This window comes from Epinephelus lanceolatus, chromosome 21 (genome assembly GCF_041903045.1).
Source record: "Epinephelus lanceolatus isolate andai-2023 chromosome 21, ASM4190304v1, whole genome shotgun sequence".
NCBI classification, from domain to species: Eukaryota; Metazoa; Chordata; class Actinopteri; order Perciformes; family Serranidae; genus Epinephelus; species Epinephelus lanceolatus.
In genome coordinates, this window is record NC_135754.1 from 31187605 (window position 1) to 31211384 (window position 23780).

The 23780-nt window shown below is 43.9% G+C and overlaps 1 protein-coding gene across 2 annotated transcripts; it reads right to left on the reverse strand.

The window, feature by feature from the left end:
- Positions 1-909: 909 nt before the first annotated feature.
- Positions 910-21582, reverse strand: col1a1b (collagen, type I, alpha 1b). Of its 2 annotated transcripts, none has more exons than XM_078163094.1 (51): positions 21364-21582; positions 19620-19817; positions 19096-19121; positions 18872-18907; positions 18089-18181; positions 17653-17721; positions 17504-17548; positions 17336-17389; positions 16961-17014; positions 16708-16761; positions 16488-16541; positions 16339-16392; positions 16197-16241; positions 16038-16091; positions 15889-15933; positions 15652-15705; positions 14173-14271; positions 14042-14086; positions 13854-13952; positions 13688-13741; positions 13491-13598; positions 13161-13214; positions 12317-12415; positions 12139-12192; positions 11929-12027; positions 11713-11766; positions 11538-11591; positions 11392-11445; positions 11233-11286; positions 11027-11071; positions 10819-10917; positions 8895-9002; positions 8636-8743; positions 8393-8446; positions 8213-8266; positions 7976-8083; positions 7779-7832; positions 6439-6492; positions 6188-6349; positions 5979-6086; positions 5773-5880; positions 5621-5674; positions 5382-5489; positions 5229-5282; positions 5027-5134; positions 4839-4892; positions 3552-3659; positions 3171-3453; positions 2903-3093; positions 2545-2787; positions 910-2203 (listed from the first exon to the last, which is right to left on the reverse strand). In XM_078163094.1, exons 1-51 carry the CDS (start codon positions 21443-21445, stop codon positions 2057-2059), a joined length of 4356 nt encoding a protein of 1451 aa, XP_078019220.1. In that variant the 5' UTR covers positions 21446-21582; the 3' UTR covers positions 910-2056. The 2 variants fall into 2 exon arrangements, with proteins under 2 accessions (XP_078019220.1, XP_033466929.2); XM_033611038.2 differs by having other exon boundaries at positions 19096-19124.
- Between the last annotated feature and the right edge of the window lie 2198 nt (positions 21583-23780).

Here is a 23780-nt window from a genome sequence, read left to right on the forward strand (position 1 = left end):
ATGTGTCAAGTTTGTAAAAAGAACAAACTTTATTTTGAAGTGCAGTGAAATTCTGGCACAGGGCTTTTATTTCGAAGTGCCGTTTCCTGTTTTAGACAGACAGCTACTTGACAGAGACAGCAAACTAGCTTGATGACATGGCCAAACACAAGTATGACGCAGAATATATTAAATTTTGTGGACCTTGAACTAATGACTAAGGAGAAATCTGGACCCTGTGGCTGGACCAGTTGGGAACCACTGTCCTGAAAGATTACTTGTTTTGGGTTTTTTGTGGACAATCTTGGCCAAAACCTGTGTGAATCTCTAACATACATAAGGAAGCCAGAAGCTCAAAGTGAAACCTGAAGAGCAGTGAAGTAGTTTCTCCATCTCAGTGTTTAACTTCCCTTTAGAGCAGCTGTTTTTGCACCAGTGATCCAGAGGGGGTCGCTGGTGTATCATTATCTGATTTGGGAGTTCTTTGGGTCTGACACATCTCTCACCCCTCAACTTTATTCTCATGCAAATCCAGGTCCTTATTTTAAGTAATGGTGGAGATAAAAACAAAATGGCAGTGAACGTGTGGCGGATTAACATTTTATTTTCGGTCGGTTTTAACTCGGATTTCCAAAAGATTTGATTTAAAAAAGGAGGAATTCTTTGTGCATTGATGAAAAAAGCCAGGTTGGGTAGTTTGGTGTTGGCCTTGTTTTCACTGCTGCTTAATAGAAATGTGTCAGTGCAACTGTTGTGGAACAGTTGATCCCTCATCTCTTGAACTCTATTTCAATGTTAACGTGCCTTTCTTCTTCTCCTGAGGCTTCCGAGAGTGTGCGATGCAGCTTCAGTGTATCGGCGTATTTCCATCCTAACACCTGATTTCAGTTTCACAACAGTTGCAGAACAGGACAGTGAAAACTCCGCCACTGAGTAGACCACTTCACATGCTTTATTTCAGCACCCAAAAATAATTAAAAACATCTCAATTTATTATACATGTACAAAATAAGTACAGAATCTCTCTTTTAAACCATGAAAGTGGGTCCGCTTCAAATTCTTTTTTAAGAAACCCTTCGCGAAAGACATCAACAAAAACAACATAAACAACAGGGTGGGAGATGTGTGCTGTTTTTTCTTTTTTAGTGAAGAGGAGTTTTCCACAGGGGGCAAACAGACAGAGGGATCAACACTGAACAAATGTGCAGGGAAATGATATTGAACCAGAGTCACTTGCTTTTTGTTTTTATCTACAAAGACATGATTGCATGCATTACATCTGCAGTGATCACCTTTTCAGAACACTTAAGAAGAAAACAATTGCACTGCGTAGACAACAAGACAATGAGTCAATTTAGTAGCACCAAAGGTTCTGCAGGCATTAGTGGCAATAGTTACAGTATGACAGTGAGAGTGTCACCATCAAACACCAATAGCTGGACCTCATCGAAATGTTAATAGCACCTTTGAATGGTTTTGATTTCCCCACAATAGACTCGTGTAAAATATACCCTTTTCATTTAAGAAAAAAAACTGGGGTGACTTCTTGTTTTGAGGTAGCCATCTACATATGAAGGTGAGCTTCTTTGTTTTTTGCTGTTTTGTTGGTCTTTGCTTTGTCTGAGCAGGTGTTTTTGTTTTTTCTTTCAAGAATTTAGAACAAGAAGACACTTCACACTTTTTACAATTTATTTAACACCAGAAAAATGGTACACATCACTTGTTGTTTTCAATGTCCTTCCGCAGTGGTAGAAAATGGCAAAAGTCACCTGTGTCTCATTTCGTGTGTGTTTCTCTTTTTTTCTTTCTCAATCTCCAGGGGGAAATTTTACACAAGTATATATTATTTTCTTGTTGCCAGTGGAAACAAAAGATTCTTTTTAAAGTGTCCTTGTGGTTGAAGTAGCAGTCCCAAAACTTCTCATGATTGGAAAAACACAAACATCGTCTTCAGTAGAGTGGTTTTAAGCATGTGGACCAATGGCAGCCGAATGAGTTTTGAATGCATAGAAAAAAAGGATTTAGAGATGACTGCTAGAAAAAAAACAACAATGTCATGTCCATATTTCTTTCTTTTTTACAAGAAGCAAACGGGGCCAACTTCGACGCCAAATTCCTGATCAGGTGCACCAACATCCATAGGAGCAATGTCAATGATGGGCAGGCGGGATGTTTTTGATGTCTTGTAGTCGATGACTGTCTTGCCCCATGAGCCAGTGTGTGTCTGCGGAGGGGAACAGAAAGGAGAAAAGGTCAGAAACTGCTCAAGAAGGTGAGGCGTTCACCTGCGTACAGGGGCGGAGGTTTCATTTGAACATTTGGGTGGTGCATATGAATACACGAACGCTTAATTTCCTGCATTCTGGTGAATTTTTCTGCATCAATTTATGGTGTAAATGTCCTTTTATCAACATAAAAGTCTCTCTCTCTGCTACTTAATGTTTTTATTGTAGTGGACAAGTGCACATGTTCTAAATATTGAAGGGCTCCTGTGTCCCCACCAAAATCAAAATCTTGCCTCTGTAAAGGATGGACATATTTGACATATTTTTCTCTGGGACTCACCGTGCAGCCATCCTCGCTGACGCTGTATGTGAAGCGGCTGTTGCCCTCGGCTCTGATCTCGACGTCGTTGGATCCACCGAGCAGCAGGGCCTTCTTCAGGTTGCCGGTGGTGGAGTCCATGTAGGCGATGCTGTTCTTGCAGTGGTATGTGACATTCTGAGAGGCCTGGTTGGACATCAGGCGCATGAAGGCCATCTGGATGCTGACATCCTCGGGATCAGCTCCATCGGTGCCATACTGGAACTGCGTTGCGGAGGGAGGAGAAGGGTGTGTGGGTGTTACGGTCATCACCTTAATAGTGCGTATTCTGTGTGCTACAAGTTCATAAGGATGAATTTTAACGCATTGGACTTCCTACCTGGAATCCACCGGTCATGGACTCGCTGAACCAGACGTGCTTCTTCTCTCTCATGTTCTTGCTGAGGTACCAGTTCTTCATGGGGACGCTGGTCTGGCTGGGGTAGACGCAGGTCTCGCCAGTCTCCATGTTGCAGTGGACCTTGATGGCATCCAGAGGGGAGCCCTGGTTGGGGTCAACCCAGTACATGTCTGCAACAGAGAAACAGTTTGAATCACACCTCATCTTTAAACTCGATCTGCGAGCTGCGTCTCTGATCTGCACTCACCGCTCTTCCACTCAGGGTGGCACATCTTCAGGTCGCGGCACATGCGGGCTGGGCTCTTCTGGGTACCGTCGGGGCTGCGGATCTTCTCCACCTTCTGGGTCAGGGTCTTGAGGGTGGTGTCGACCTCCATGTCACGATCGCGCATGAGGTTGGGGTCGTCAGCGCGGTAGTGTCCGCTGCGGAAGGGATCGGGTGCCTTCTCCTGAATAGGCTGGCTGACGAAGTCGAATCCACTGCCGGGAGGTCCAGGGGGTCCAGCGGGTCCGGGAGGTCCAGGAGGTCCCTGTTTGGAGACACCAGGGGGTTTACAAACTGCAGACACATTCAAAGTGTCTGAATGCACAAGTATTTGGTTAAAATAAAGATTGTAGTGCAACTTACAGCAGGTCCCATCTCTCCGTTGCGACCGCGAGGTCCGGGGGGTCCGATGGGTCCGGGCAGACCGTTCATGCCATCCTTACCAGGGGCACCATTAGATCCAGCAGGTCCCTGTGGAGCAAGAGCCACAAGTAAACATCCATTCATCACAACTCAACTAGCACCCATTTTTGGGAATTGAGACCTACCAAAATAAAACCTTAAAATTTTAACCCTTCAGCACAGTAATTCTGTTTTTGTGGTGAAACTCTATTTTTAAAATAAATACAATTCTATTGAATATTTGGATTTGCTTTCATTTTTTTAACTTCTAAAGTTGCCCTGTGCTAGAAAACAGCCTTGTACCAGACAAGAATTCACAACTTTAAACAATTTTAAAAGCCTTCAAAATCCAAAACAAACAGTACATACTAATAAGATCTGTGTAAAAATGTACTGCTATGAACATATTTGTTTTAAGATATATATATTTTGTGAAAATGTTGGCCCTTAAAAGATGCGTCTCAGATTTCGTCAACTCTGTCAGATTTCTACAAAAACATCATTTAATCAGGCGTAAAAGGGTTTAGCTATATCCTCCTGAGACCTGAACTTTTGGTATGTATTTTTAATTTCTCCTAGCTATTTAGGAACAGTAGGACCTGATATGTATAAAAAAAAACAACACACTGTCAACAATAATTAAGTCCCAGTGTCCTCAAATGAGACAACAATTAAGTCCCAGCAAGTTGTCCACTTTTGTGTCAGTATCAGCTGCAGACTGACGTGGCAGAGATGGCTGCCATCTTGTTTTTACATAGATTAGTGTAGTGTGCTCTTACTGCCACTAGATGGCACACAAAGTGTCAATGAACGAGGACAACAGGTCTGCGTAAAGTAGAATGAAGTATAAGGTGCAGTAAACCCAAAATCTGATGGGGTCTCACTTCCTGGTTTCCAAAAAGGCATGAATGCTGCTCAAACTGGGAACTGCACTTGTGACCTTTACCTTTACACCTGATCTGTGTTGATAGTTTTGCTTTTAATTCTTGTGTATATCTTTCTATTTCCGTTTGCATGGTCGCTTGCCTCAAATTATCTCTTGAGGGACAAATAAAGTATTTTGAATTGAATAAATGTGTCAATAATTTTAACTTATGAGGTCTTGCTAATGTTTTTGTCATGTCCTACATCGGTACGTCTACTCTACACAACTGAATTTTTTTTACCTTTTTTTTTTTTTGACCTACGTTGTAGAAGTGAAAAGTTAATTCATTTTTAGTTTAAATAACTGCTTGTAGAAGTCCTTACTCTAGGTCCAGCGGGTCCAGAGGCACCAGCGGGTCCTCTCTCTCCATGAGCTCCCTGGAGGCAGACGAAGATGTGAAAATCAAATATTACTCATTAAGAGACAATGTTTAAACAAGAAGTGAGAAAAGTTGAGATTGCTTGATGCACTTTTTCTTTTGCTTCTCTACCACTTTAAATCAGTTACTCACAGCAGGTCCGGGCAGACCCTGCATGCCGGTGAATCCTCTGTGTCCCTTGTGTCCTCTCTCTCCAGCCTCACCAGCCTCTCCTCTGTCTCCCTTGGCACCAGCAGGGCCCTGAGGGAAAGCAGCAAGAGCTCAACATGCTATCTGGAGCTGAGACTGGAGCTATATATCAAAAACTATGTTTATTTTGTAATGATGAACATACAGCAGGACCACGGACACCAGCAGGGCCAGAAGGACCGGCGGGGCCAGCGGGACCCTAAAGGAAAGAGAGGGTGGAAAGAAAAAAATCAGATCCACAAAGTTAGTTACCAGATTGTTGTGACATTTGTTCAAAATAAGCAGGAAGGGGACTCACAGTCTCTCCACGGTCACCACTCTTTCCAGAGGGGCCAACAGCACCGGGGGCTCCAGGAGCACCAGGGGGTCCAGGGGGTCCAGCCATACCACTCTCACCACGGTCTCCCTATAGGGGGCATACATCCATTGAGACAGTGCTTGGAAGCTAACCTAATTTTGTGTTTCCACTGGGAAGATATGAGGGTTTTTATGGTTTATTTGCAGCTTGATGGAAATTAATCTGGTGGAGGAGGTTACCTTGGGGCCAACACTTCCGTCGCGACCAGGGGCACCATCGTGACCTTGAGCTCCCTGCAGAAGAGCAGTGAGGAACATCAGTCATCACAATGTTTATCAGAACTAATACAGTGCGTCAGTGTGAGACCCAAAGTGCTTTACAGGTGTCATACCTCACGACCAGCCTCTCCGGGGGCACCAGACAGTCCAGGGGGTCCAGAAGGTCCGGGGGGTCCACGCTCACCAACGGGTCCAGAAGGTCCCTGCTTTCCAGGCTCACCCTGAAGAAAGACAAGAGAGGTCAGTTCTCTGCATGCAGATGGAAGCTCTGAGGAGAGATAGGATAGAAAATCAAATTCAGATCATGGCGAATACTCACAGATGGTCCGGGAAGACCAGAGAAACCACGCTCTCCACGCTGTCCAGGGAGACCTACAATACCACGCTGTCCAGCAATACCTTGGGGTCCAGGGATACCACTGGGACCCTGCACACAACGACAGCGCTCAGTTAGCGAAAGAGATCACTGCAGTAGATTTCAGGCTGTAATAAAAAAACATCTATTGCAGGATTATAGCGGGCACTCACGGGGGCTCCATCAGCGCCAGGAGATCCCTTCTCTCCAGAGGGTCCTGGGGCACCAGCGGCACCAGCCTCACCAGGGCGACCAGCGGGACCGGTCTCACCACGAGCTCCTCTTACTCCATCTTTGCCGACGGGTCCGACGGGTCCAGGGGGTCCAGCAGCTCCCTGGAAACACGCAGAGGGATCAAGTCAGACCGCACTGAAGGTACCAGATAACGATGAAAAACAAGACTGTGTTATGGGGTGAAACTTACAGCAGGGCCGGGGGGTCCAACTCTGCCAGCGGGTCCGGGGAAACCAGTAGCACCCTACACACACACACACACACAAGGAGACACATTGAGTTCACCATAACTGTCACAGAGTCTCTGTTCTCCCCCAAAAAACGACACTGTAGGTTGTTTATACAAGCAGCTTATCATGACCCGTATTTACGTTTTAATCAGAACCTGTGGTGACCACAGTAATTATGACAGGAGCAAAGGATGTAATATAAAGAGTGACAAAGTCTGCGTAGGGGCGAGATTGGGGTGGATGGATGGGTCAAACAAACGCAGGACTTTCACCAAAGAATCTGCTGTTTGTGAAACCAAAAGTCAGTTAGGTTGTTTTAAGTTACATCAACTGACATAGTGTAACTGTACATAACATTACATATGTGTGATGTATATAAGTAACTGATGTTACATCACGTTGGTTGTTTTAACTGTGTACTTTTCCAAAGCAGGACGAGGCTGTTTAGTGAATGAAGCTTGTCTTCACCATGCCCGTATCCTGTGACATTTAAGTCTATATCTAAACTTTAAAATTAATGATTTCATTTAGTTTTCTTTGCAGAAATGCTGAAATATAGGCCTACTCTATATATACATATATATTTTCTTAGTATTCTTACACCTCTTAAAATAAAAAAGACCTCATGACCCCCCCATGAGGCTTTGGTGATCCCTAGTGGGGGTCATGACCCAGGATCGGAACCACTGATCTTTTGAGTGGCTGATATATTTTTAGATTTAAATTTAGATTTTTATTTTTACCCAAACAATGATGTTTTACTAAACCTAACCAAACTGCGACCATTTCACAAAGTTGCGACTGTTAGTGGCCATATATGTCGTTTCTGTGGTGATGTCCTGCCACTGGTGGGGGCGCTAATTTGGGAAACGCTAGTGTAGGTCGTATCAGAAGAGGTAGGAACTAGAGATGGACATGAGCACTTGAGTCCTCGATTTGGACGTCAGTGTTCATTCAACGTATTGAGTAATCGTACATCGTATACATATATAATAAATATAAATGTAAATTGAACCTGTTCTGTATTAAAAGTTTACTTTTTTTGGGACAGTATCAGTGATGTTTGGGAGCATTTCGACAAAATTAAGTTCAGTGAAAGCTACATAATGTTCAACTAAAGCATCAGATCTAATTTCAACAGTGTGCAGCGCAGAGAGGCAGGCTAACGCTAACTGCTACCTCCATTTTCACCTAGGTGTTCATTTAGGACACAGTCCTTACGTTAAAATGCCTCTCAGTGGTAGGAACCTATGTAGTCGCATGAGTTGTTGTAAATCTCACATGTTGATGAGATACTTACAGGGGGTCCAGCACCACCACGAGCACCTTTGGGTCCAGCAGGTCCAGCAGGTCCCTGTCGACAAAAAAACACATCATATGAAAAGATTTCTCCACATAAAATCCATGTTTGGCTCTCTGTGGCATCAGTAATGAAATGAAAATACTTATATTGTAGAGTTTTTTCCATGATTCCTACACTGTGTATCAGCGGCCTACCTGAGGACCAGCAGCTCCAACGGGTCCACCGGGTCCAGGAGCACCAGCGTCTCCCTTGGGTCCAGTGTCACCAGTCTCTCCCTTGGCACCAGGCTGACCATCAGCACCCTGAGGTCGGAGGGAAAGAGGGGAAATGATCAACACATCCTTGTGCCAGCTTTAATCTTAAATTGTAATGTATTTTAGTGTCATTAAGAGCATCTATGTTAGAAAAATGGTATAAAATCTAATTCTTACAGGAGGTCCAGCAAATCCAGCAGGTCCGGGAGGTCCAGTCTCTCCACGCTCACCCTGTTGAAGTAATGAAGAGAAGTTTTAATGGCACACATATCACAATATTCTGGTATCTGGAGTTAAACACACAGCTCCAGTAAAAAAGTATATCTTGTTGTCCTGTCCCCAGTCAGGTGTACTTACAGGGGCACCACGAGGTCCAGTGGGTCCAGCAACACCAACGGCACCACCCTCACCCTAAATCCAGAAATGGAGAAGAAGAACAGGTCAGCAGTCGTCCTATTTCACTTATTTCATGAGTGTTAACACAAAAGTATTGTGCCAAGCAACCAAACATATGAGAATGAAGATACTGTGAGGAGATCAGGAGACATAATCGTAGAAAAACAACCCAGCAGAGATTCGTAGGTTAAAACCTGGTCTCACCTTCTCACCCTGAGCACCAGGAGGTCCAGGGACTCCAATAGCACCAGTCAAACCACGAGCACCATCTTTGCCAGGGGCGCCATCACCTCCCTTAGTGCCAGCATCGCCCTGAAGAGAACAAGTTGATCGCACTCACTTAATTGTCCTCACTCAGTCACAGGTCACAACAAGTCAAAAACTTTTGTCACAGTAAACTCTACTAATAATTTTATTTTAATAATATAAATAACAGATTTTAAGAGTGGGGTCTGATACTTACTCTCTCTCCCTTGGCTCCGGGGAGACCAGCAGCTCCACGCTCACCGGGCATTCCCTGCATACCGGGGGCTCCAATACCGCCAGAGGCACCAGCAGCACCAGGCTCTCCCTAAACACACACACACACACATATTATTATTATTATACATCCATCGATGATACTCAGTCAGCTGCAAGTGAAACAATCCACTGAAATGTGCAATAATCTTCGGTAACTGTGCAACAAAACTAAAGGATAATTTGGCAGTTTTGTTTTTTAAACCCAGACCTTATTAAAAACCATAATCAATAAGTGACTGATCTGCAGCAGCTTCCTGTTTGCCTCAATGTCTCTGTACCTGCTGTCAATCATTTGTTATTTCCTGTGCGCCACACATGTACTCGCCCAGTTGTGGAGACTATGGTGGAGCATGACTCATCTGACCATATCACTTTTGTCCACATCTCTGCAGACCAGTCCCTCTTAAAAGTGAATTCACTTGAGGAAGAGTTGCTCCTCTGGTTTTCCTTACTTATTGCACTAATGCAGGAGCATCAAATGTGCGCTGTTGACCACAACTTCCGACTCTGTTTACTGATGTTTTTCCCATAGATCTAAATACAGATTTCATTTTGGTCAGCAGCCTGTGTGACTGAAGCTCCTGCCATCTGTGCCTCAACAATTTAAGATCATTTCCTCTTTCCATTTTGATACAAAATCAGAATTAACCGGGCCTGCTCAGTGTTTTTATTTGTGCCACAGAGCAAGGGCGTTCAATTCCTTTCAATGCTGGTGGTGCCGCCATAGAGTTTTAAACATCAGACATTTAATTTCCTGCATTCTGGTGATTTTTATGCACCAGCTTTTGCCTTTTCTGCATTAATTTATGGTGTAAAGCTCCCCTGCGTCCCCACTGAAATCTACACACATGCCACAGAGCGTGATTTGATGTTAATCGCCTTGTTGGAACTTGCAGTGCACCTGCAGTGTGGAAGCATCGGCATTCATTGTGTTTCTCCTCTCATTTATTCAGGTGTTTCCTTTAAGTTGTCACCCATCTTTACATCCACCGTGGAAAGTAAAATTTTGGTTGTCGTGTTTTGTCTCATTTATCTATATTCCCATTTCCCTCTAACCCCATGTATGTATTGAATGTAACTACTGCTTTTTTTTGTACTGCCCTTTGCACCAATTTAAAAACAAAAGGCCTCACCAACTGCTGCAGATCGGTTAGTCACTCACAAGTAAAGCTTCTATTTGTGATTGTAAATGATGGAGAGCAACATTTTAATAAGGTCTGGGTTGAAAAACAGTGAACTAATCCTTTAAAGGTACATTTATGAGCACTTGGGAATGAAATGAGTGCTAATGTGTGTGATTACAGGTATCAAACGAAAAGGAGAAGGTTTTCTTTTCTCATGTCAGGTGATAAATTTGTACATGACAGAAGCTGAATTCGTTTTTTGGACTATTTCAGCTATAAATGTGCATGTGTGATTATAGGAAGTGTTTCATATCCTAAAGCTGGACGATCACATGGACCACACGGCATGATGTCATTGATCAGGTAACACTTTCCAGCAGGGGCATAGGTTTTGTTTCAATATTGTGAGGGACATGTATGAAATGGTGGATTTGGGGGTCCTCACCAGGCACCTAATTTTCTGATTCTGGTAAATATTTCCACATCACTTCATGGTGTAAACAAAAGACCTCTGCTGCTCTCCGGTTTTCATTTAGAGGGGACAAACGCACATGTCATAAATATTGAGGGGGGGCGTGTCCCATGCATCCCCCCTGGAATCTATGCCCATGCTTTTAATTTAAAGACATAAAGTATTTTGCACTTGTTGATAACTGGCATTGTTATTGACATTGTGATTGTCATTTCACAGCTGTTTGGGAATTTCTCCACATTTTAGAAGTTTTTTTTTTTTTAACCTACCTTGGCTCCATCGTTACCAGCAGGGCCAGGAGCACCACGGGGACCAGTTGGGCCACCAATGCCGGGAGCACCGCGCTCACCAGGGAAACCTCTGTCGCCCTGCAGGAGAGAAGGACACATGGGTCATGACCAATGTCGAGAAAGAACAGAGGTAAGCAGTGTTGTGTATGGATGATGAAAATGCTTCTGAAATACAGGAGAAACTTACTCTTGGGCCAGATGGGCCAGGGGGTCCAGCCTCACCAGGGGCACCCTGAACAAAAGAGGGGGAGGGTGAATTTAAATTAATGGATCTCCCTCGAGGAACCAAAAAACAGTATGTGACAGGAAATCTTGAAACTTCAGAATACCCCTAAAAATACATAATGTCATGTGCAGCAGCTCAATCTTCCACAAAAGATTTGGACGACTTACCTGCTCACCAGGCTTGCCAGTCTCACCAGTAGCACCTTGGGGTCCGGGAAGTCCCTGCACAAAGAAGAAGAAAGGTTAAGGGAGGAAAGGTGGAATTGCACCGCAGATTTGAAACGTATCAGCAAAACAGAAGGCAGCTGAGATGCTCCCAACACCTACCTGGAATCCGGGAGGACCAGCAGGTCCCTGCTCTCCCTTCTCTCCAGCAGGTCCCTGAACAGGAGGAAGAAACGATGAGAAACCTTGCAAGACACTTTTTCTGTTATAGTTGAGCTCATGATTCAGTTTTAGTTTAAGATACGTACAGCAACACCAGAAGGTCCAGGAGCACCAACGTCACCGTCTTTGCCAGGGGCACCCTGTGAGCAAAAACATCAACCATCCTATTTATGTTTTCTTTTTAAAATTTTGATAGAAAACATTTTTTACACTAGTGTAGTTTGATTTGTATAGTTTAAAAGAATATATACAAGTACTTACGACAGGGCCAGTAGCACCAGCGGGGCCTCTCTCACCGGGCTTTCCACTCTCACCCTGTTAACAAGACAAAGTCCACACTTAAATCTGCTGTATGAGTGATCATGTGTCAGTACTTCCTTCAATACGTATTGTTTGTTTAACTATGGGATTAACAAACTAGCAATTATCTGATATTTATCTTTTTCTGAAACCAAATGAGTGGAGCCGTGAACTCACAGCGGGTCCCTTGGGTCCGGGGAATCCCATAACTCCAGGCTGTCCTCTGGCTCCAGCAGAGCCAGGAGGTCCAGGGCGTCCATCTTGTCCAGCAACACCCTAAGGATCATCAGAAGACGGGAGAATCGTAAGGAGAAGTCCTATCATGATTAATGTTCATGTATTAAGTCACCACTACCAGAAACATAAAACCCATGAGTCAGTACTTACAGCAGGTCCAGTCTTGCCATCGGGGCCAGGGCTACCAGGGCTACCAGTCACACCCTGTGGAGGGAAGGCCACACGGTGAGTATGAAGACAGACAACACATACAAGCCATATTCTGACTGTATTCCACACTGTGCTTTATGTTTAGGATGAAAAAGAGCGTCTGTGTTGCAGATCTCACCTTGGATCCAGGTGCACCAGGAGCGCCGGGGCTTCCAGACTCACCAGTGGCTCCCTGAGCTCCCAGAGGGCCGGGGGCACCACGCTCACCAGGGGCTCCCTGTCAGACAAGCAGGGAAGAGTCAGAGGAAATGTGCACGAGCAGGTGACCTAAATTATCTCTTGGTTTACTGCAGTGACAGAATTAGTATCAGATACTTTGAAGTACTAACAACAAAGTATGAAAATACTCCACTACAAGTAAAAGTCCTGCATTTAAAACCTTATTTAAGTATGTGTCAGTAAAATGTACTTAAAGCATCATCATATGTTTGTAGCTTCGCTGTCATGTGAGAACCACATATCTCTAAAAACTCTTCTTCCTGTTTTCAGCTTTGTGGCGATGCATTTCCAGCTGATCCAGAAGAGTTTATTTAGCTTTAGAGGCAGAGTTGAAAATGAGCACCAGCCACCAGACAAATGCTGGTAAGATATGAAAGTGGCTGCTAGATTAGCTTCATCTACCGGCCAAAAAAACTGGTAATATATTGACTGGTTGATGTCAACCAAACTGATTTTGGAATCAAAAAGAACAGAAGTAGGAGAATTTTCTTTCCACGTTCTTCAGTTTATCAGAACATTTCAAAATCAAAGTCAACAAACGCTGCATAAAATAGAAATACTCAAAGTCCACGTTCCTCCTGTCTGCACTTATGTACAGTACTTGAGTAAATGTACTTAGTTACATTTCACTGCTGGTTAATTGGAAGGTTTGACTCCGTAATCATGACAATAAAACTTTGCTAACGTCTCTTATTGTCAGGTTTGGTTTACAGAGTGTATTCCTGACTCATCAGGTAACTCACCTTGCCACCAGCACCACCATCAGCACCAGGGAAACCGCGAGCACCAGGGGCACCCTAAAGGAACAAAGAGAGACGTCAGGTCAGTAACTGTGGCGTAAATGCTTTCACCTCAGGGGTGAATCCCCCTGGGAATTTAACATACTGATAATGTGCAGACGGCTTTCTGAGAACACAGTGTTGCACTCTGACTTCACTTTAATGAGTCATGCTGGGAAAGTATTGATTGTTGTAACACAGTAGGAACTGTAGCGTTGTGGCTGTTTCCAAACGTGACAAAAAATTTTCTTGATACAGCGTTTAGCAGAAGTTGTGAAAGAAGGAGTAACTTACACGCTCTCCAGGGGGTCCACGAGGTCCAGCACCACCGGGCTCTCCACGTGCTCCTCTCTTGCCCTCCTCACCAGAGGGGCCAGGAAGTCCCTGAACTCCAGCGGGGCCCTGAAATAGAAAGCAAGGCCGTTAGAAACACTCATTCCCTAAAAATGCCACCATCGGTAAAGTAATGTGTTATGTGTTTAGAAACTTACAGGCTCTCCCTTGGCACCAGGCTCTCCCTTAGGACCAGAGGCACCGGGGTCACCCTGTTGGCAGAAACACATTTAATCTCGTCTGTCAGGTGATCCTAGGTCTCTGTAGCATTGAGGAACAATTTGCATTGATACCAAAAACTCACACAATCATTTGTCTACTCACATTGTTACCCTTGGGACCAGGAGCACCAACAGCGCCCTGAGCTCCAGCAGGACCACGAGCACCAGGGAAACCAGAAGCACCAGCAATACCAGCGGCACCCTGTGGGAGAAGAGAGTCGGGGTGTCAGGACGCTTCACGTGCAGCAGGACTGAAGTGGAATAAAAGTGATCAGTGAGTGTGATACTTACAGGAGAACCCTTAGCACCAGGGGCACCATCAGTTCCAGGGCTACCCTGTTGAGAGACAGGAAGTGATGTTTATAATTGCGTTTCTTATCACGTGTAAAAAGATTCGACAGATGCCCTCAGTATCTACTCACAGCAGGTCCAGCGGGTCCAGCAGGTCCTGGGTTACCAGGCTCACCACGGGCTCCCTGGGGTCCCTCATTACCACGGCCTCCAGCGGGACCAGTCTCTCCCTGTGAGGGGAAGCAAAAGTGTCTCAGAGATCTGCAGCTTTACTACTGTAATCAATCCGTAAACAAAGAATCCACCTTGGCACGTCAGCACCAAGGTTATTTAGATTAAATAGACAATTAAATCACGTTGCAGATGTAGTCTATAAAACTGTGGTGTGTTGTCCTAAAGTATTGACGCTAGTGGGAAATAATCTTAGTTTGATATTATTGTGATAAATAATTAATCTACAACACAACAAGCTTGTACCAAGACAGACAGAGGCAGAGTGAAATCTTGGGGAGTAGAGCAGACGTAGTAACATCCTTTGCTAGCTCATTTTTTGAGCACTGCTCCAATCATGCAACTGATGGATTGTTTTTACTGGCCGAGGCCATTGGGCAATCCTTACTGACGGACACTGCATAACAGTGAGGGCTCTATCAGACAGACTAGTGCCTGTAGACTGTTGTTACTATATTTGAAGTTTTATCACGCAATTTGACATCGCGATGATGAAAAAAACAACAAAAAAACAAATGATATATTGTGCAGCCCTGCACCTCACTTATCTTGAACTAGTTCGTTGCACATATCCAGAGTCATAGCTCATTATCTGACTTCTGAAAATAACCCAGATGTATTAGATATTGGAGCTGCAACGACTGCCCAACATTTTCTGATTTAATACTTCGTAAATGTGAGAATTTAATGCTCTTCTTTGTCATACATGATAATAAACTGAATAACTTTGGATTTCTGGACTGTTGGTCAGACGTCACCTTGGGCTCTGGGGCCTGTTTCACTAGTTTCTGACATTTCACTGGCAAAACAATTCCTTGAATAATCAAGAAATTAGCAGGCAGAATAATCTACAATGGCATTAATCATGAGTTGCAGCCCTGTTAAATGTAACATATGAATATTAGCTTTAAATATTATTAAAAAGAGGAGAGGGACACAGAGGTAAGGTGCCAGTAGAGGTCTACTGACGCCATCTGGTGGCTGCAGTGTTCACCTGAGCTGTTCAGTATTAGGATTTACACCGTCGCTGGCTAATGGTTGACAGTGTAGAGTGGAGAGTATCTGTTACAGGGGGATGTTGATCCTGCAGGTACTAACGTCACCTACAGTCCAGCTAGGTAGGCTTGGCTTAATGCTTACAGACTTCTTACATCCTTACAGCTTGCCAGGGAGCTACTGGGACAGCTGATCAGGTGGGTAATAAAGAAAGTTGCCCCTGGCTGTGAGGACAACCCTTATCTGAAGGACCTTAAAATAGCGCATTAATGTTTCAGCAGTGTCACTGCTGCCCCTAATCTCAGGGTGATAAACCTATAGCAAGCCTGCTGTATTTACATGATCAACTCTACTGATTATGACAAATGTATTGGGAGGCTTACCTTAACACCAGCACCACCGGGGAATCCAGGAGGACCAGCAGGTCCAGTAGGTCCCTGAAAGACGAAACCGTGTGATGTTAGCAGACATCAACGAAGATTTAAATGCATCTAAACCTTCGGTATATGCACTATAAATTTAACTAAAATAAGAATAGAATAAATTTTTTTTAAAAAAGAAAAGCTGTATAAGAACATTTTCAGGTAGAATTAAGGTGCTTAAGTAAAGACAATACTCACAGGGGGTCCAGCAGGACCAGTGTTGCCATCATTACCACGAGCACCCTGCAGAGGAGAAGGACATTACATCACAGTGATCTGCAGGAACCCCTTTTGTATCAGGCTCATATCATGTGTTATTATAGCATGACAGGGTCAACAGTGCTTACAGAGGGGCCAGGAGGTCCAGGGCGGCCTCTCTCACCAGGAAGACCACGAGCACCCTAGAGGAGACAAAAGAAATAACAGAATATTAGCTTGACAATGCCAAGACATTACAAGAGGGACGAATGTGTCAAAATATTGACTGACAAGAGACAAAAACCTACCATGATTCCGGGGACGCCATTCTCACCAGGTGCACCGCTTTCTCCCTGTAGACAAAGGAAGGATGAGAGGTTTGTATCTCGTGAATTTTTGGTTCAGTTTAGGGTGAAATTTGCTGAGCAGCAGCACATCCTGCGATCCTACCTTGGGGCCAGCGGGTCCAGCATCTCCCTTAGCTCCATCCAGACCGCTGAATCCCTGTGAGCAAAATCAATACACACCCTCAGGTCAGTCATGACATCACAGCAAGCGGAAATTGGTGATTCTTTCTTTTTATTAATTTCCAAACTCACTCTGTGTCCCTTGATGCCAGGAAGTCCGGGGGTTCCAGGGAATCCACGAGCGCCCTGCAGGATGAAAACAGGAGATAAGTTAGTAACTAAAAGAACATGCAAGTAGAGAGTTTTCTGACCAACTGAACATCCTGGAAACTTATTTGAAATTACTTCTGTGTGCATGCTAACCAACAGGTTTCACATCTCTTGACCTTTGCCCTCAGTGGGCATCACTCACCTGAGGGCCAGCAGCTCCACGCTCACCGGGGCGACCAGGTTTGCCGGGCTCACCCTGTTGAAGACACACAGAGAGGAGGTCAGTATGTGCTAATCAGCCCTTAGCTAAGTATGTATGAACCCTTCAGACAATTAATAAATTACAAAATAAGATTTATCAGGACAAGAAAAAGACAATTAAATGCCTTTCCACAGGTCATACATGAATATAACTGCACAGCAGACAGAGAGGATAACAATCAGAAATCACTTACATCATCTCCGTTCTTTCCAGGGGGGCCACTAGGACCACGGGAACCCATGGCACCCTAAAAAAACAACACGACTGGATTAGCACCACAATTAATGTTGACTATTTTAAGTTAATGTATGAGAGTATTCACTGTGTCACTAAAGGGAAAAGAGGAGAGGAGGATGAGGGGTGTTTATCACTGACACAAAGGGGTGTGTGCACATGTGTGTCAGTGGGTCAGTGACTACAACAAGAAGTGGAACACAGGAAGTGACAAGCTAACAGGGATACAGATTAGGAAGCCGTGTTGTGCCTCATCAGTGTGCACAAAACTGACATTTTCGTCACATAAAAATCAAGAAAAACATTTATTTAGTAGAAAAATGTGTGTACTCACAGAAGCACCGGGCTCACCAGGCTCTCCAGGGGGGCCAGTGAAACCCTGAGGACCCTGATGGACGACAAGAACGGCAGATTAACACGTCATCTTTATGAATTCATCTCAGATGTCATATGTCTGATAAAAGAAAGTATGTAAGCATGTAAGTGATGAGGGAATACTTACAGAGGAGCCAGGGGGTCCAGGAGGACCACGGGGACCCATGGGACCCTGATGATGAAGATCAGGAGAAAAACCATCAGATTCTCTTTTTTCTATCTTATCTGAACAGGAACTTTTCGCATATTTTAGTTATAAAGGTAAAGAGGTTGTACCATTGGGCCGGGCTGGGGTGGGCCGCTGGATTTGGAGAGGTCAACATAGCTCATCTGAGGAGAGAAGTTCTGCAAGGGGAGATGATGAGGAGAGAAATTAATCACTGAGCTTTGGAGAAACACCCGAGAAGTCACTTTGAATCACATGCTCCAGGTTCAATTCCAGCAGAGTGAGAACGTCCCAAAGCAAATATATTTGATCTTGTAGCACAGATACTGAGTTAACTAATGTGTCCCTGACTGAATAAACTAGTCAGGTCACCACAAGATATTCTACTTTTTCCTCAGACCGAAACAAACATGGTTGCATGCCTGCTGATATTTCTCCTCAAAATTAAAACTCATATGGTGGAACTGAGACGCTGTATCTCCTTTGTAAACAGAATCAAGTCATCTACAAAAGACTTTCTGGATGTTGCGATATGGAGACACTTACTCCGCCAAGGCCGGGAGGGCCAGGAGGGCCAGGTGGTCCGGGAAGGCCAGGCTGTCCATCCAGTCCATCGTTGCCAGGAGGACCAACGGGACCCTGCAGAAAGGTCAGACTCTCTGTTAGCAATATAATTTATTGATTATTTCTTATCTTTAATTTATGTCATTCTTAGCTTGACTTGCAGAGAGAGCTCATATCCCAACTAAGGTAGATGAAACTGTGTTTTCTATTATTTTTCGATCATTTTTCTGCTTCTGTCTTAAAAATGAAAACGTAGTGTTGCTGTGTTTGAGTCACACGTTTGCAAAAACAAGCTGAAAATGAGTTCAAATCCAAGGCGTTTCCTGCCGTTATTACTTTACAGGTATTTAACATTACCTCATTTATTTATTAACCGATTTGCGTCATGTGACCTTTCAACTTCTGGTGACCTGTTAACCTTGTGACCTAATTATCAAAGGTCATCAGGAACTATGATGTCACAGCAGCTTCACCAGCGTTTAGATGAGTCTATAGGGACTCAGTGAGCAAAGATACAACACCACTGAGTTCATTTTTTAATGTTTTTAGTCGGTAATTAGTGACATGTATAACAAAAAATTAACTGCTTGAAAAATCTCATGGAAATCAAGCTCATGCAACACAGCAAAGACGCATGATTTGCACTGAATAAGCCAAAATACTAACAAACACATCAAATAAAGCACTGATTTTTCTTGTCTGAAGTTGATATATACAATCATTTCAGGACAGAAAAGGTGTTAGTGAAGGTAAACTGAAACCTACCGGGTCTCCCTTGGGGCCAACGTCTCCCCTTGTTGGCTATGGACAAACAGAAAAAGGAAGTTAAGGCTACGCTGCAATGTTTCATCCAGACTGTAACAAGAAGTGCATCATGGCAGGCGTACTGACAAACTAAACTCTCCAAACAGAGACCAAAAAGCAGTTTGGCTCTAAAGTCACACATATTTTTCATTAATTATCAAACAGAAGTAAAAAGGGACAAATACCTCGTACTCTTCAGGAACTGCAGGGCCTTCTGAACCAACGGAGAAAAAGAAAATGTCAAAACCTCACACACATATTTATAACATCTACAAAATAATGTGAACATTAAGGTCCGGGCTGGGAGTCAGCTGTATGAAATACAGTATTTCATAGAAACATTAGCACATTCGTTTGATTCTAAATATCATCTGTAGTGAAAAAGGAGGGACATAAATGTTGTTTTGGGAGGTGTGACGTGTGCTGCACCCTGAAGGGTCACGCACAGGTAGGCAGGCTGGGAAATTACATATTCATGGCCAGACTTCGCCAAAGTGCAGGTGTAATCCAGAATGCAATTTGAAAGTGAAATGAACAAAGGGTAAATCCAAAGCGAGTCAAAAAAATCCTCAGGGAGAGCAGGCAGGCTTAGGGCCTCCAGTCCACTCGTGGCCACTGAGCCATGGATGGTCAGAGATGAGGTGGGAGGAAGGCACTAGATGGCGCCATAAAGCTAATACAACTTGTGAGGAGGATGAAGGTGAAGTACCCTCTCCGTTGTCGGGGCAGATGGGGCAGCACTCTCCGTCTGGGATGATGGGGTCGGCGCAGTCGGATGTGTCCTCGCAGATCACCTCGTCGCACATGACAGTTCCGCTGTCGCAGACGCAGATCTGGCAGGGCTCTGGTTTCCATACATCCTTGTCGTTGTACAACTGTCCCTCTAATGTGCAGCTGCCGAATGTGCCTGAGAGGAGAAACAACCGTGAGTTTGGAAACATTACATCCATAAATACTATCATACATTTCAAAAAACAGAGTAAACATCCTAAAGTGTCTCATAAATGCCCCAGATTAGGTTTATCATCAGGAGTGAACGTAGAATGTGCTGGTTGAGCCTTTACACCTGCACAGGTGTGCATCATATGGGAACCAGATGTGGCCAACAGGCTCAGATTGGACACCAGACTCTTCTTGGAAAACCTCATTAAATTAAGTAAAATGATTATTTAGTAATTTCCCCATGCAGACCTGTTTTGTTCTTTCAGTTTTGAGACGTTAAGCTAATCAGCTCCATCCTTTGATTCGTGGCACATAGCCGTCTCTAATTCATTCTTCAACTTGTGACATTCTGTCTAGATTCATCAAGATGTGGCAAAGTTATAGAAACTGGCTTTTGATGAGTTAAACTCTTTCTCTGTGAAAAAAAATCTGGTGTTTGGTGACTAATCTGTGAGCAGGACCAGAGCGTCTAAGGAAGTGTAACATCTGTGCCCATCTGCAGGAGGTATTTGGGTCTGGCAAGCATCAGAGCACAGGCCTCGGTGTGCAGCATTTGGCAAAAGTCACTATCCAACATGTACTTTTATATGTTCTCCTCAAAAACTCTGTGGAAAATTTAACTGGGTCTGATCACATCTCAGGCTGCTGGATGTGAGGCTGGGCCTTGGAGGTTTGGAGGATGGATGCGCAGTTCCGGTATTCGCCACTGAGCGGCGCTGTTAGCCTACTAAACCAGATCTTCCGCACCCTTCTCTGCAGGGTGATTAATTGATGTCTAGACTTTTTTTTTGCCGTCGACGTCAGACTTAGGCGATTTTTCCATTGTCCTTTTTTCCAGCTACGAAAATCTAGTTTTGCACAAACTGTGGTTTAACTCTGTGTGACACTCTTATGGAGTTTTAGTGCAAAAGTTTAACCTGAAAACGGTTGAGAAGGTCTCCAATTAATCATGTTTGGATGCCCAACTTTGGTGCGTTAATGTTAAAACTATGCAGGGACATATCCAGGTGCTAGACTCTACAGACTCTGGCACATATAGCGCATGAATTTGGGATGGAGCCTTATTTTTCTAGAAGTGGTGAAAACTACTTTGCAAACTAAATGCAGTTAATTTATTCGTTTCCTCAAATGGATTTGCCATTTTTCAGATTCCTTTTATGCTTGTGCTCTGCTTCAACTCTCTTTGAACTCAATGTCCTGTCATTGCGCATCAGAGATAGCGCAGCTGCTCCCCTCGGGTTTGCGCTCCAGCGCGCGGACGCACGGTGAGCATGTATCTGCACGTCACTGGGAGCAGCAAACAATAAAGAAAAGTCCTATAAACTCCTATTTCGCTTCCAGATCTCCCCCAAAAAAAAACGCCTCACAAACTTTTCACAATCTGGAGTCAGGCATCACGCAGAGGACGATCAGTTCCCAGCAAACTGCTCAGCATCCTTGCGGGCTCTCCACATCCTGACGGTGCCACAGTCCCAAAACAACTCAAAGCAATGTTTGAAAGTGATACTTACTATCATCCTCGCCTTGACCTCTCGCCAAAAGCAGTGTCGCGCTGAGCAACAGCGCTAACCGAATATCCACAAAGCTGAACATGTCTAAATATTAGACATGTAGATTCTTTGCGACAGGGGGGAATCCTTTTTTCTCCTCAGACACCACTCATACAGGGTAGGGTCCGGTCTGTGTGTAACTCCAATCCAGACCCTAGCAGAAACTCCCTACTGCCTAAACAAATGAGTTAGCTTGGCTTTTATATGCCAAAACTTTTGGGGAGGTCCTGCGCGCACCAGATAACTTGTACATGTTAAAGTCGCAGAGTCCCTCCTTCATCAGAGAGAGGGGCCGTCTTAAAACATGTCAAACAAGTTCACGTTTCAGCTCAAACGTGGATGATGAGGACACGCAGCATTTACGCGCCGGCTCACCACCGTTCAGACGTGTTTTATCATCTTCTGCTCCTCCGTGGACTTTCCTAATTGAGGCTTTTGTTGGGGGTGTTTTGTCTTTTGGGCATCCAACCTGAGACACTGCCGCTGAGCTGGTTTCGAGTCGTTTGGACACTGGATGGTTTTATTCATGTAGAGCACATCAATTCGCAGTTTAACCTTCATTAGGCGCCAGTTTATTAAGGATGTGCTGAGCAGCTGAGAACTGGATTGATCTCAGTTGGGCAGGAAGTTCTTTTATTTTACGCAGGAGAAGAAAAGGGAAAGGGATCAGGCAGATGTCTTTCGTGCGCAATTTACGCACGGGAATCAAACCAGGTGGAGATTAAAACATTACCAGGATAACTGGAGAATGTTTGTAGATTAAAATATGGTCTATGCATAAATAATTTAGAGCTTATGTCCCTTACACACACTCTTGTAAGGGAATCCTGCTCATGTTAGTGTAGATATTAACACTCTAAAATGGATTTGTGTTTTCACTTTGGGCCTATTCACATCCTGAGTACCAAGCACCTGCAGGCACCTTGAGTTTCACACTACACTGTACGTACAGCACAGGATTAATGTCTTTAAAGGAAAAGCAACTGCCAGTCTGAAGTCAGTATGAAATGTTAATATTTTCCCCTCATTGTCAGACATCTGAATGCTTCCTGAACCATTGTTGCTCCTTTACACAAATATAATCTACGCTGCTAATAAAAGTGCTTTCATCTTTGTTTCTATTAAAACTAAACTGTAAACCAGAGGCCACCATGAGCAGAGTTTTAGAGCATGTAACAACAACCTGTGTTAAAATTCCACCTTTTCCAAAAGAGGCATGGCCATCGCATGATGTTAGAGACAGAGAAGGGAGGAGGGAGGGAGGGAGGGAGGGAGGGAGAGAAGAAAATCTGGCAGATCCACAAAGCAGTCTGGTTACACTGTGGACACGTTGCAGCTTCGACAACTAGTATATGGCCCAAGTTGACCTTTCATTTATTCTCTGCTGTTGTCTTCGTCTTTTTCTGAAATAAAGAACCGTCCTGGTGTTAGACGTTTATCACAAGCAGTGGAAGTCACCCAGTTATGGAGTCGTCTATGTTCTTGTCATTATTGGTTTGAAGGAAGGTTTTAATTCTGAAATAGACAGAAGATCGAATGGACTAAAATGGGTTTATAAAGTTTATGACTTCTCCCTGTCATCATTAACTTGCATTATCTTGAAACTTATTTTCCCAATTTGCTCACTCAACTTAATTTTTTTTGGAAACAGCTTGCACTCAAAACTTTTAGTTTAGTATAATACAGTAACATAGAAGTTTTGAGTACACCCTTGTCTGACAGGAATTTTATGTCAGGTTAACATAATTTTTTTTTGTTGGTGTCATTTGGGCGTTTAATTCTGTCATATGAATATAAAATGGTGGCACTGTGGTGCAGTGGTTAGCATTATGGCCTCACAGCAAGAGGTTCCTGGTTTGAACCCTCTGTGTGGAGTTTGCATGTTCTCCCTGTGTCAGCGTGGGTTTTCTCCAGGTGCTCCAGCTTCCTCCCACAGTCCAAAGACATGCAGGTTAATTGGTGACTCTAAATTGTCCGTAGGAGAGGGAGGGAGTGTAGGGCGAGTCATCCCTTTGCTACCCTAGGATTCACAAATTTGCTTCCTGTCCTTTGCCAGATAATGCAGCTAGCACTAACTAGGCTACTTCATGCTAGTGAGTCCAACACAGAATCAAAAATGTATAAAACGTGCATTTTAAAAGAGGCAAAACTGAAACTATTTATGGGTAAGGTAGAGATAGTAAGTGACAATAGATTGTTTTTAAAACAACAAAAGCAGTCTTGTCGATAGAAGATTCTTGTAGCATAGCCTACTAGCCTACATACTAGCCAATGCTGTTACATAACCTTTGTATGAAATCATCATGCTAGCAATATCCTAAAACATAAACATAAAGCTCATTCTGATGTTTATTGGCACATTTGTTATAAGCCATGAA